At 39.1% G+C, this 14,431-nt stretch overlaps 1 protein-coding gene across 4 annotated transcripts in view; it reads left to right on the top strand.

Moving 5' to 3' along the window:
• The window catches only part of SLC25A13 (solute carrier family 25 member 13), a 205,807-nt gene that overhangs the window by 108,385 nt on the left and 82,991 nt on the right, over window positions 1-14,431 (top strand). For all 4 annotated transcript variants that reach the window (XM_017525168.2, XM_017525167.1, XM_017525165.2 and 1 more), the window contains one exon: window positions 1,288-1,427. In XM_017525168.2, coding sequence (XP_017380657.1) covers window positions 1,288-1,427 — 140 coding nt within the window. The remainder of the gene's footprint in view (window positions 1-1,287; window positions 1,428-14,431) is intronic.

The following is a 14,431-nucleotide window of genomic DNA, read 5'->3' as shown; positions in this document are numbered from 1 at the left end:
GGTTGTACTTTAAAACTTTTATTGTCCTCATCAAGGCCAGCCTGAGGATTTCTGCCAACTTTTATAAAATTTGTGCCCAGCGTAATCCTCATTTTTACTGCCTTCTCTGTGTAAATACACACCCAACCTTATGCTAATGGTGGCACTGCTGTTTCTTCATGGCAAGGCTTTAAAACTTTCTGGAAACTTTAAAAGCATGGAATAAAAACTGTGGGTATAATGGGGGTGGAAGTGGGAAAACGGGGGGGAAACCATAGACACATATGCCAAAAATTTTGGCACTTTTCAGAGGACTAAAATAACTTCTTCTTGTTTCTTTTTTAAAAAAAAATAGAAGCAAAACAGAAAAAAGGTATCAAGCACAGTTTGCTCATAAAAATGAGCAGGTTTGGTAGATATATTTAAAGCTGTGAAAGTCAGGAAAAAATATTAATATGGTAATAATTTGTATATCCTCCACCCTCTAAACACACACTTTTGTCAAGAGGAGGTGGGAGGCTAAAAATAAAAACATGAAGCTTTAGAAAAGTAAGGTTTTTCATATTTTTTTTTCTTTTCTTTTCTCTCTGTCAGTCCTCATACAGTTTTGCTGCAGAGGCCAAAAAGAGATGATAAGCCAGGACAAGCACATTCAGTGGCCCATCTTAAATGGAATTATTCGAACAATTTGAGAATTCTTGGGTCAAGCCAGAAGAGTGCAGTGGAAAGTCAAAGACTTGGGCTGCTGCTGGTTTTTCTCCCCATTTTCTTTGTCTTCAAGTGCAGCTCAATATATTGCCTTAGGGGTGTTAAATATGTGTGTCAAATTTTTTCCTAATGGATTTCTAAATCTTCCAAAAATTTTTAAATAACTGTTACAGGCTGTGTGTAACACTTGTATCTTGTGGTATGTGTGTTTGTGTATGTATGTGTTTCCTACCACTAAGATTGAATTCTGTCCTCTGTACCTAGAAAATAATCATTATTTATTGAAACAAAAACAAATGAGGTGATAATAGTTTTAGCTTACTACTTGGGTTTCCTGTAGCCTTTACGGTGTGTGTGTGTGTGTGTGCATCTTCTTGATTTTTTTCCATCTTTGTTTTATTTGGTAGGATTCTTGACTTGGATTTCTTAACTAATTCCATGAGAATTCTTTTATTTCTTCCATAGTTTTGTAATCTATGTGTCTGTTTAAAATTAAGTTACTTTTTTTTATAAGAAAAGGCAATATCCATTTAATAACAGATCTTATCAGAAAGAACCTGATTCACTTAGTTTTAATCAATCTTTCTTTTCTCTTTTCAGAGGATGTTAAGCAAGTTTTTGGACAGACCAGAATTCATCAACATATTCCATTTAACTGGGACTCGGAATTTGTGCAACTACATTTTGGAAAAGAAAGAAAAAGACACCTGACATATGCGGAATTTACTCAGTTTTTATTGGTGGGTCTAGCTCTTAAAAAGTTAAAAAGGTGAATAAGTAAACCTGGAATCAAATTGTGTATAAAAATCCTGATTTGAGTCTTGAACTGTGATTTGCTACACACTTTCTAGCCTGGCAAAACTGTTCCATTGAGAAGTATTTCTTTATTAATATGTTGAAATCATAGAATTAAATGGGCTGTCCACAGATTTATGTATAACTCCATGTTTAGAAGGAATGCACATTGAGGCCCCGGGAAATCAAGTGATTTCCTCAAGGTCACTTAGGTCAGGAGGGGCAAAATTACAACTTAAAATTTTGGCTCGTGACTGGCTCTGTTACTACTTACCAATATTTTGTTTCTCTGAGAAATGGGTAGTTTTGTCATCAGCTTCAGAATCATGTCATCTGACACCTTTTATAGACAAGGCAGTAGTCTCAAACTTGGCTCCATATTGGAATCACCTGGAAGCTTTAAAAACGATTGTTGCCTCAGTTCCACCTCTAGACATTAGATTTAATGGGGGCAGGGGGAACACTTGGGTATTTGGGGGCTATTTAAAGCTTCTTGGGGCCCTAATGGAGAACCGCTGTGCTAAGGACACTTGTGCACTTGCTTCCTGTGGGTTAATTGCTGTAGGTGTTGTCTTGGTTTCTGGGATGCACTTTCCCTAACCCAGTCCTTGCTGCCCTTCTCTCGTGACCCCCTTCCTCCACCCATCATTGTGCCACTGATGATGCCAGGAGAAGAGTATTCACAAAATAAGATGATAACTTAGTTTCCTTCTGCAGCATTATTTCAAAATACTTGAAATACAACATTATCATTTAGTCACTAGAGATCAGTACCTATATACTATGTAGATGTTTATGCATTTGCTTTGCTTCTAACAGTTAAATTTTATTTATACTTTATTAAATATATTTTAAAAGACTCACATAAGGGGATTCATTTGATATGTTTAAATTTTGGGTCTTGAGGAAAAATGTCATTCCTTTGTTACTAGAAATGTCCTTAGTGGGTATCCTGGTGCCCCCGGCTTTTTGGTGTATTCTAGACCTTACCAAAGCCCTCTGGGGAGTGGTTGGAATCCTGTCCTGGGTGGAGGTGGAGGGTGCACAGGCTGTGGTGCTCACTTGGTAAGGGTTTTGTGGTGTTCATTCTTAGCGACTAGCATTTGTGATAGGTTAACTTCAATAGGCTCTTCTCTTTTTGGCTTGTAATGGTATTGTTATGATACATATAATTTGTCCTGCTGTCTGGTTTGCTTTTATTTTCCAGGCCTTCGGAAACATAAAACAAGACACCCTAAACCTGCCTTTGTATTTTTAAAAAATATGTTAATTCAGTGAATCCCTGTTTTCAGTTCTCTGTAAACATAAACCTACTTACCTAACTCAGATGGAGAATGTAATGTGAGTTGCTGGATTTTTACTGCTGTTTCCATAGGACATTGTTGTGCTGTAGGAGGCGGTATTCATTTTGATGAGGAATAATTACAGTAATGGTATTGAGACAAATGCCTCAAATTGACTTTATGGAACACAGCTTAATTAACTTTTAGTCTTAATGGAATGTTAGCAGTAGTAAGGGTGATCTCGTTTCCTCCTCTAAGCAAGTGTCAATTATACTGAATTGAGTCGATTTTCAACTGCTCACAGCAGCCTCTAGGCCTTCCTCCAGATACAGGAAAGCCAGAGTCCAGGATTAAATGACTCAGGGATTATGGTTATGTTTCCAAATGATTTGTAGGGTATTCACTTAAATTCAACTTCATTCTATAATGGTAAATGGAAACATCCCACAGTGCCCTGAATAGGATAATTTTTGTCTCTGTAGTCAGAATAGAAGTACTGAATTTTTACTAGATTACAGTGGTTATAGTGTTTAATGATCTCAGTCAGGGCCTTGCTTTTGTGTCCTACTCCAGACCTGGATTTACAGGAATGAATGGATGGACCGTGATAGGCTTTACCTGAGTGCCAGTTTTAATGTCTACCATAGGGTTCCTTCCTTCCATTTCATATGTTTTGTTTGCTTCCTTTGAACTCTTTTCTGAATGCAGGTAACTTCTTAAAGATGAAAGTGAATTTAATCTCCTGTGTTTCAGGCTCTTGCTTTGTTAGGCAAGTATCCGCCTTTCTGCTCTCGGGCAGGACTCAGAAACAGGCACTAGCTCCCTGACTGGTGCCAAGGCTGTGAAGGCAGATGCTTGGCTGTTTGAAATGTGAACGAGCCTGCCATCATGCATGCTGCTACCTGTCGCATGATGAGGAAGGGGAGCAGCTGTAGGGACAGCCAAGAAATACTTGTGATTTCAGGAAACCTGAGCAGCATGTAGAGACAGCACTCCTCTATTCCACTAAGGAACCCTAGAAGGTAGCTCAGGTTGGTTCCAGTCAGCACATGTATTACCTGTGTTTATGTGTGTGTATACATGTGTGTGATTTGTGGGGCATTGCAGTTCTCTGCAAGTTCTATTTTTTTTTTTTTTTTGTCATTTAATAAATGTTTTTACTGTATCCAAGCAAGTGTGAGTTTCTTAGAAACCACCATGCGGCTGTGAGGATCTTACTTGGGTCATGTGTTTATGTAGAGTCTGGGCAGGTCCCCACCCACTAAGGTGTTGGCAGTCCTGGGCATTGCTTGCATAGTGAACTGCTATGTCCTTTTCTGTGCTTTGGCTGTAAAAGTCATAAAGTGGTGAATCAATTTGATATTATTTGAGCTAAACTTGACTGATTTGTACTTTGCATCTAATAACATTGAGCAAGTGGCAAGGATACAAAGCCTCCTTCCTGTAGTCTTCTTCCTCATTGGAATGGAAAGATTTCAGCAGGGAGTGGGGTCACATTTCTCTTATCCCATGATTTATACTGATGGTATGTGTGGATGTGAATACAGTTTTATATGTGGATGTGTATTTAAAAATATCTCCACGTGTGTCTACTCTGAACTCCTAGAGCAAAGCTCTAATTTTATAGCTGTTAGTTTTAAAATAGATTAAAATAAATTTTAATATTCTTTGTATTTTAGAAAATAATTTGGAGAAATTTTTCTATTCTATACCTGATGGAATTGCAGTTCATAAATAGTTTTAACATAAATCTCAGGGTTTTTTTGTGTTGTGATTATTACTCATGTCAGGCAAACCATCCAATTCAGCAAATATTTGCTGGGCGTGTTGGGTTTGTCAAGAGGACTTGTGCAAAGGATTGAAAGGTGCAGAGACTATAACTCTTGAGACTCTTATAATGTGAAAATCTAGGAATTGTACCTGACAGTCCAAAAGGAGTAACTACAAGTAAGTATAAAATGTGTTCTCTATGAGTTTGTTTTGTAGCAAAAACAGTTAAAGGTTTGTGGCATAAAACCTCACGGCAGGTATTCAGATCCTTTGCCAACTTTTTTTTTTTCCTTCCTTCCTTCCTTCCTTCCTGCCTTCCTGCCTTCCTGCCTTCCTGCCTTCCTGCCTTCCTGCCTTCCCTCCCTCCCTCCTTCCTTCCTTTTTTTGAGACAAGGTCTCACTCTGTTATCCAGACTAGAGTACAGTGGTGCATTAGAGCTCACTACAACTTTGAATGCCAGGGCTCAAGTGATCATATCACCTCGACCTCCTGAGTGACTGGGACCATAGGCAAGCACCACCATGCCCAGCTAATTTTTTTGTAGAGAGGGGGTCTCACTGTGTTGCTCAGGCTGGTCTCAAACTCCTGGGCTCAAACAGTCCTGCTGTGGCCTCCCAGAGTACTGGGATTATAGGCGTGAGTCACATGGCTGGCCCCTTTGCCAACTTTTTATTTTTTTGAGACAGTTTCTTAATCTGTCACTCAGGCTGGAGTGCAGTGGTGCAGTCATGGCTCACCACATCCTTGACTTTCTGGACTCAAGCAATTCATCCGCCTCAGCCTTCCAGAGTATCTGGGACTACAGGCACACCCACCTTGCCTGGCTAATTTTTGTATTGTTGTAGGGATATGGTCTCCCCCTGTTGCCCAGGCTGGTCTAAAACTCCTGGGCTCAAGTGATCCACCCGGCTTGGCCTCTCAAAGTGCTGAGATTATAGGCATGAGCTACCGTGCCCAGCCCTCTTTGCCATTTTTTTTTTAAATTGGTTGAATGTTGTAGGCACTTGAGGGCACAGAATGAAAGCTTTCTAAAACTTTTCTGCCAAATTATTGTGTAGTGAGTGCTGAGTCACTTTCAAAAAAGTTACAATAACTAATATCTGTATAATGTTTATAATTTATAAGGTACTTTTAAATATTCTGTTTCTGATAATAGCATCCTCCCAATAACCTAAAAGGTAATTATTATTATCCCCTATTATATGCAAAAGAATAAACTTACTCTAGGGTAAAATTTTGCATTTACTAGTAATTTTCCAGGGAAATGGCCCATAGCTTCATGTTTCCAAAGAAATATCCCAAAACAGTACTAAAGAGCAACTGTTATAGAGCTTAGCTTATGCAGTCAGACAACAGGTATGTGATGAATTCAAGAATATGATGCTGTTCCTACTCTATTGCACTGTCTCCAGGCCTAAGGCCATAGGTAGTTATTTTCTGTTCCTGGAAGGTACCATGCATCTGAATGGCAGTACCCAGTCATGCATTGCTAAATAGCTAGCATTCCTGACCCCTACCCATTAATTGCCAGATATGATCATCAATACGTTCTTAGTAGGGGTGCATGGTACTGTCACTTCCAGGTTTTTTTTTTTTTTTTTTTGATACCGTTTTATAATCTTGGATATATATTTTACATGTAATTATTTTAATTTGAAAACAGTCTACACATAGGAGTTTCCAGTGGTTCCAATCTCAGGATAGAAAAGTCTAGGATTACCACCAAATTCAATATCTCTGTCAACTAGAACAACATTGTTATTAGCTGCCTCTCATATAGCGTTTTCCAGCTAAGAAAGTTCTTGTACTTGTATTAGTATTTGTCCTTATAGCCACCTTAAGTGTTAAGCTAAGTAAGGCAGTTGGTGTTGTTTCCCTGTGAAAGCTGAGTGAACAGAAACCTAAAGAAGTTTTCTGGATCTGTTTAAGGTCAGACAGGTGGATTTGAAGTTGAAATTAATTTTTCTAAATCTCTGGTAGTTTTTTGTTAATTTTAGTGTAAAAATTATTCTATTTAAAATACTTATTTAAAAATGCAGGGTCCCGGGCCTGTCTCCATTCCTCCCCACCCAAGACTCAAATTTAGTAGTTCTGAATAGGGCCTAAGAAGCTGCCTTGCCAATAAGCATCCTGAACTGCGATGCTCTGGATGATTCAGGAACCAGATTTTGCAAACTTTGGTCTGGACTAGGCAACCCTGAATGTTTAAAGGTAAACATTCGGCTCTTTATCCTAAGAGTAATGGGAAGCCTGTCGAGGCAAACCTCATCAGATTTGTGTTTTAGAAGGATCACTCTGCTATTGTGTGATAAATATAATGGAGAAGGGCGTGACCAAGGAGACAGAGACCAATTGGTTACTTTCTAAACCAAGAGTCAAACAACTGTGGTCTTGGTTGGATGGTAACAGTGATGGGCCAGAGTAAATGGAGTCAAGAGAACTTATAGGGATAGGCCAGACAAGGCTTCATGTTTTAATGGGACGGGGACATTCAAGGATTTGCAGAACTCAAGGTTAACTCCTGGATTTTAGGTTTGGGCTAGCGGGAGGATGGTGATGTTTCATTGAGAAAGGGAGCACAGAAGAAGAGGAGGTTTTAAGGAAGGGCTACAGAGTAGTGCTTTATATGTAAGAGCTGTTTACATGTTTGTTGGCGAATCAGCTCTGCCGCCTCTTTTCAGTTCTTTGGTGTTGAGATGATCTACCATAGGAGCCCTACCCACGGGCCCTGTAGACTTGAGCTTTTTGAAGGAATTTTGTTCTGCACCTTATGCAGCCAGGAAATTTCTTCTGTTTCCTGGGGCCATTACCTATTGCTCTAAAAGCATCATCCAGAAATTAGCAATGCTCTGAATTGGTGGAGAGGCCAGATTTTGAAGTTGGGTATTCTGTTTGGTTAGTGAAGAGACAGGATAGCTGACTTGAGAGGGAATGGGGCTAAAAATCCTATCTGATGTCTTCTCATCAAATAGAGTATATGAATGAGGTTACCTGACCCATCAGAGAGTTCTAATCACAAGGGTGTATTTTATCATAGTTTTATTCTGATCCTCATTTTATCAGAAGAGTTGATGAAACCCAAAGACATGAATCATAGTAAGTAAAGCTAGGAATAGAACCTGGGATCAAAGCTGTGTCTGGCATCCCAGACTGGCCATTCATATTAGTAAGGATCCTTGTTCTCAGATCAAGAGTCCGGTGATAATCTGGTTGGATGCTAAAGCATACCCATGCTAATAATGCAGCTGAACAATTTTGGTTATTTTTAATAAATCAGATTGACCATTATTTTGGCTTCTTGTCAGCATAGTGTAGAGGTCAGCCCACCTCTTTTCTGTGTAACATGGACATTTTTGTTCTTTAGATCCTGAGCCCTAGACAGTAGAACTCTAGAAGTCTGCTGCTCCCAGGTGTTTGTAGTTGCCACATGCCCCTCCACAAGTCAGAGATTCACTGCTGCTGGTCAGCTGAGGTCTTGGCTTTATACTCACCATCAGTTACAGTTTGCTACTATATTTGTCATAGCATCCTGGTATAAGGCAAAAATTTCAGCACAAGAGGCTATATATGTTAAAAATGAAATTGCTACTACCCCTGCCCAACCACAACCAAGCAAAACATACCTTCAACCATGGCAACCCCAAATTTTCTAGCTTTAGAATTAATAAGCAGTTTCATGCATTCATAAAAAATAATACCTGTGGCAGAATTAGCTGAGACCATAGTTCTTTACAGATGAGTGGACAGTTAACAAGGTCCTTGCTGAGGTTTGAGTAACCTGAGCCATTTGCCCCTCCGTTTTGTCCCCCAATTGTCTTGTCTGTATTAGTGAAAGTATCTAGACCGTGAATTTTTAGTAGCCCAAGAACACAGTTGTATTTTAATTTTCACTATGTGAGTGCCTTTTACGTTGATTCTAACTTGTATGAGATGGGGTCTGTGATGTAGCTTTGGTACTGTTTTGTAAATATAGCATCATTTGGTGTTCTCAATGAAATAGTGAGTAAAGCTCGTTATTGTTGTTTGCCTTCGACTCTTCCACTAGATGAGATTCTGCTTGGGTCCAAATGAAAACCATTGCTAGTTTGGTGATGAGTAACCAGAGATGTGATCCTGGTCTCTTGGATCGTAAGATGAAGGACAGGTTCCAACCACAACACACACTTTTTTACTCTCTGGGCAACGGAAATCAGGATTCATTGTGGTGGTGTCTCTGTGGTGTTAGTCAGCTTGCTGCTTTGTTGAGCAGCCTGTTGTGCAGGTTTTTACAGTAAGATCCTGGTAAAAATGAGCACTCTATACAGCATCTCCCCATCTGTTACCCACTGTGAAGTTTAACGTTAAATCAGAAGAGCAAGGAAATTGAGATGGAAAAGGTCTGTATTTGGTTTTTACCAAGGTGTTGCAGTGCATGCCGAGCCACATGTGACACTGCTTCCGAAGATCCTTTTAATTAAAGGCCTCACCTAGTGAATCAGGGATGAAATTTCACCCTCAACTCTGAAACTCTGACTGCATGGCTGAATTGGGGGGAGGCACGCATAGAACAAAATTAAGAATGGTAACTACTGTTTATCTGTCTACCTACTTTATTGCTATGTTTCATTTTTACTTTGTTAAAAAATGTGTGGATCTTCATTTTAATTAGAATTTTTTTCTTCAGGTTAGCAGAAATTATGAAAACAAAGTGGATATTTATATGCAAACTAGTATACAGGTACTGATAGGTGATATAATATAGAAATTGTTTGAAATTGGGCTAAATATGATACTGTATTTTTTAGGAAAATCATCTTTATACTTTTTGTTTCCTGTTTTGATAAACAATTAGCTGCATTTTGCCCAGAATTCTTCTATCACTAAATCTAAAAAGGAATTATTTTGAATCATTTCCTTATTAGCTCTTTGCATTTATTAATATTTTAGATTTTGGTAAAATTTCAAAACACATAAATGCAAATTACCCTGGGTTCAAAAAAAATTTTTTTTTGGTGTTTTTGGCTTTATAATATAAATCACCTGGCTCTGCTGCTTGTTTTCAGGGGCTGGGTTTTTTGTTGTTGTTTGTGATAAATTGTTCTCAATTATTAGGCTGAAGCACAAACTTGCTTGTCTGAATAGAGGTGGAGAGAATATTTTACATTCAAAATATACCCACTGGAAAATTGGAGATTATTAAGGAAATGACAGGCCTGGAACTATTAGAAGCACGAATGTTAGACCTAAAGTGGTGTAACCCCTATATATGTTTATTTCTGTACAACCAGCAATTTTGAAGAGTTTAATTTTTTTTTCTACAGCAATCTGAATGGGTGTGTTGAAGTAGTTGGAAACTGCTGCAATAAAAGCGTATTCCATTAATCACCATGCACCAGAATAGAGGGAACAGAAGATAGTTCACTGGCTCATATTAAAGAGAAATTGGGCCTCCTTTCATGTACTTGAGTGGAACTGCCTTAGAGATAGCTGCAGAACTCCTGCTCTTGGACCTTCCAGCCTTAGGTGATAGGAGGGGCCGTTTCTCTTTAGTTGGTAACTATCTTTGGCAGCAGCATTTAGAATGCACCTATCGCCTGGTACTGTTAAGAGCTCTCTTTACAGACACACTTCATTTTCTCAGCTCTCTGGGTTTGCTATGAGGTTTCAGGTCCTCTGTCTTACTTTCTTTACTCACTTATTTAGGTATCTGTTTGATTTTTGTTGTCTGCCTGCTCTTTGTATGCACTGTGGGATGATCTCACCTACTTCTACAATCATCTTTTTCTTTTTTGGTAGGCCGTCTCTAAAAGGAACAGGCAGTCTGTGTAGGCTAAGATCATGGCTCCAGAAGCCAACTGCCTGGATGCCTATTCAGTTTCATCCTTGCCTGTGTCACCCTCGACTCATTCTTACCTCATTTTTCCATCTTCAGAATGGAGGTGATGGTAGGGCCACCTTGGTTGTGGAGAGGATTCAAAGACATGAAGCAGGGAAAACACAACAGCCCTTGGGACATAGCATGCACTTAATAACTTAGTAAATGTTCACCTTATGATATTTTCCCTAAAACGCTGTCATCTAAATTTCTCAGATGTACATTTCTACCTGTACCTCCAGCTTTCTTTTGTGTATATCTTAACTTTCTGTTTATAACCAAAACTTACTTCACTCCAAGTTTTTCATCATGGTCAACCACCTCATCTCATCTCTTTCCCCTTAAGTATTTTCCTTTGTGGTAGAGTCTTTATCTTCCCCAAAATTCGAAATGAGAATTTTTGAGATCTATCTTTGTTCATTTCTATATTTAAGTCTTGATCAAAATTTTCTTAAAATCTCTTTTCCTATTACCTGCCCAAATCTAGTTATGACCTCCTTACTTATGATTTTGCCCAAGGCAGCATAAGTTAGTAGTTTAGAATCTCAGTTTTATGATATCCCTTTCTGTGGATCTTAGCTCTTCCACTTCTTAGTTGTGTGACGTTAGGCTAGTTACCTGACCCCTCTGAACTTCAGGTGCCTCTGTGTAAAATGAAGATAATAATTATTACTTCACAGAATTATTGTGAGGCTTAAGTGAAATACTGTCTTTGAAGTTCTTGCCCTAGCCCCTGGTCTGTAGTAAGTGTTAAAGCATTCAGCTGTTGTTATCCGCCACCCTGGCTCATGCTCATTTTTCTGTTCCTGTGGCTAGTTCAGAATGATTGAGCAGAACTGCTCTTTCATATTGCAAAGGCTTTGGAGGAGGTTTTCAAACCTTTCACCTGGACAAAAATCAAAGACACCGTTTATTAAATACCTGTCATGCATGACCTGTGGTTTTTATAACCCTGCACAGTAGGTGTTGTTGTGCCTATTCTGTAGAAGAAAACCTGAGGCTCTAAGATGCAAACAATCACCTGAGATTTCCTGGGTAGTAGTGTCATGACTGCTGTTTGCACTGTATCCATGCCTGTTCCATATTTCATATTGTCATCATAATGTATTGCTTCCATAACTTTCTCTATTAAAAATAAGGTAAAATTCTTGACATGTGTTCCTCAGCCTGTGGTTGAACAAGTATTTCCAGTGTCAGGGAACCTGCTACTTTTCAAGATAGCCCATTTTACTGCTGAATAGTTCTATAGGTTAAAGACTTCTTCTGTGTACTGCGCTAAATAAACCCTGACCCCTATAGCATCTCTCCATTTTTTCAAAAGAAATAGACCGCCAGCCTAACAAATATATATATATATATATTTTTTTTTTTAACTTGGTAGTCTTTTAACCTTTAAATATATGAATATAATGATTACTGCCCATGTTGTTCTCTACACAGATGACTCTTGTACTTCTGATCCCCTTCATTTTAGAAATAAATATTATTTTGTATATGCTATAATTCATACATATGAAAAGCTCTCTGTCTCAGTTTTATCTCTTCTGGGTTCAGATCTAGGAGCTGCCAGTCTCTTGACAACCCATAGTATACATTTAGATTTTCATTAAATAGCTTTTGAGATGTAAACCAGGAGCTTCGATTTTAAGTCATTCTGTCATGAGTAGTGTGAGCCTGGTCATATATTTCAAAGACCACACAATTCTTTGATATTGATGGAGTAACCTATTTGTTAGCTCCCACTGGCCTCCTGATTTAATTTTCTCCTCCTTTGTCTCTTAGGGCTGTGGGAAAGAGAGCAAAAAGTGAGTGAGGCCAGGAGAGGGCCTTTTAGATTTGGTTTCTCTCCTCCTTGGTCTCTGCTACTATTGATAAAACAATCCTGATGCTCTGAGTATACAGAAGCCCTTTGCCTTACTGGAAAACTTTGAGGAATTTTATTATTTTTTCATGAAAATAGGCAACAGTAAAATCTAGAGCGTTAAATTACCTAAAAGCAAATGGAGTTTTTATCTTTCACAGCTCTTAAGATTCCTTAGTGTCAAATCCATCGTTTAATCAAATTCCTGACAGTAGCCTTGTCCGAGGCTACCCAGGCAGTTAAGTGAAGTATTAGGAGCATGGGTAGATTGGGGGCTTGGGACAGAACTGCTGAGGTTTGAATTCCAGCTTTGCTGCTTCTTGTCAGTGAGACTTTAATTTCCTCAACTGCTATAGTGAGGTTAATAACAGTACCTACCTTATAGGCTTGCAGTAAGCATTCTATGAATTAATTCCGTAAAATGCTTTCCAGCAGTGTCTGCTGCATAACACATGCTCGCTAAGTGCTATTGTATGGTTGTCGTATTGGTTGAGGTCATGGTTTTATTTCTTCACCCAGAAGAAGAAACAGTCACGACATAAACAGATGGTCTTCAGAAGGCAACCCACATCTTCAGTAAACTGCTTTTAAAGTTGGGGAGCCACCTAACTGTATTATTTTCACTCTGTCTTACTATTTAGAGAACGACATAGACCTAGCATTTTGTTCTGTGGAACTTATAACACCTCCACTCTATAAGAGCTGTTGGAAATGTATTCTCAAGTTGTCCATCATCAGGCTTAAAAGAGCTTTCTTATTCTAGCTTAAGGGGTCCCTGCTCTTAGGTGTTTAATCATGGAAGCATAGGTACAGAGATGTGTTGTGACACTGTTCTCATAACAGGTATGCCCCCTGTCCTGCTGTGTGAGCACTAGCCCCCACCTTGGCACCTGTTCCCAATCTGGAATTCTGGACAGGTTGGTCTTAGCATTCTGACTTCCCACTTTCTAAGGAGATGGGGTTGCCAGAGAAAGCGATGCCATTTTTGGTATAATTGTTTGAGGAATCCCTAAGATGTTGACTTATAAACTAGGGAAAATGGTAAATAGCTGAACATACCTTCTACTATTGTTGAGAGTAATCTTGGCTTATGGCTAACTTTAGCAATGGGTCTGGTAACTCAATAGGAGACTTCATTTACTTTCAATTGAATACATACTGTGGTCATTTTTCACTACAGGGTGTTTAACAGTTGGTTTCTTCTTTCCTCCTGAATTGGAAGCACTCATATAGAGACCCTCGCTTTATTCAATAGCTCATGATTTGTTCATTCAGTTGGTTTACAAAATACTTTTCACTGATGAGAATGCCTGTCATTTATTGAGCACCTACTATATCTAAAGCATTCTGCTGAGCCGCATGTATAAATGTGAACAGATGTTTATAAGACTTCAACAAGATACACTGTCTTTTTTCTGGTAAGGTAGGGTAAAGGCAGAAAAGTGAATAACTGATTATGATATAAGATCAAATAAGACAAGTCTTATAATTAATGTTCAGACAAGGGGCCACCATAGGCACATCAGTTATTTCCAGTTATAAGGCCTGGTTGTATTTGCCTAAGTGGCACCGTTTGAGCTAAGCTTAAAGGAAATGGCAGGAACAGGAGCTGTATAGAGGGGCAGCAGTCTACACTAGGTGGAAGGAACTATGTGTGCAAAAACTCAGGGGTGTAGCAGGTCTGGCAAGGGTGGGCATGGGTGGTAGGAGATGAGGCTAAAAGTAGTTCCCCCAGGGGCTTGTATGCCTTGCTTCAGAGATGATTTGTATGATAAACAATCATTGGAGATTTCTCTGGAGGGAGAGGGAGGTTAGGTCTTTAATTCTGAAAAGTGACTTTTGATGTGTACATGGTAGACCAGAGAGTGGTCCAGACTGCAAACCCAAGCTCCAGACTGATAGTCAGAACCATTGTGATAATTTGTGAGGTCCAAGGAAAGCCTGAACCAGTAGCATCAGGAACGAAAAGGAAAAGGTGCATTTGGGCAAACTTTCAAAGTCCTAAGTGACAGAATTTGGTAACTGGTTTACTCTGGGAGAAAGGAAGCTTGAACAATTCAGAATGACAGCTTTCTAGGTGAGACGGCCAATAAAACTACATGCCTAATAATTAAGCTGTGAACATAGAAGAGAAAACAGGTTTGAGCACTGAGTTGGGGGACCCATAATACAGGGTTAGT

The sequence above is a fragment of the Cebus imitator genome, unplaced genomic scaffold, assembly GCF_001604975.1.
Source record: "Cebus imitator isolate Cc_AM_T3 unplaced genomic scaffold, Cebus_imitator-1.0 Scaffold37, whole genome shotgun sequence".
In the NCBI taxonomy this organism is placed as follows: domain Eukaryota; kingdom Metazoa; phylum Chordata; class Mammalia; order Primates; family Cebidae; genus Cebus; species Cebus imitator.
This window is presented reverse-complemented; position numbering and strand designations above follow the sequence as displayed.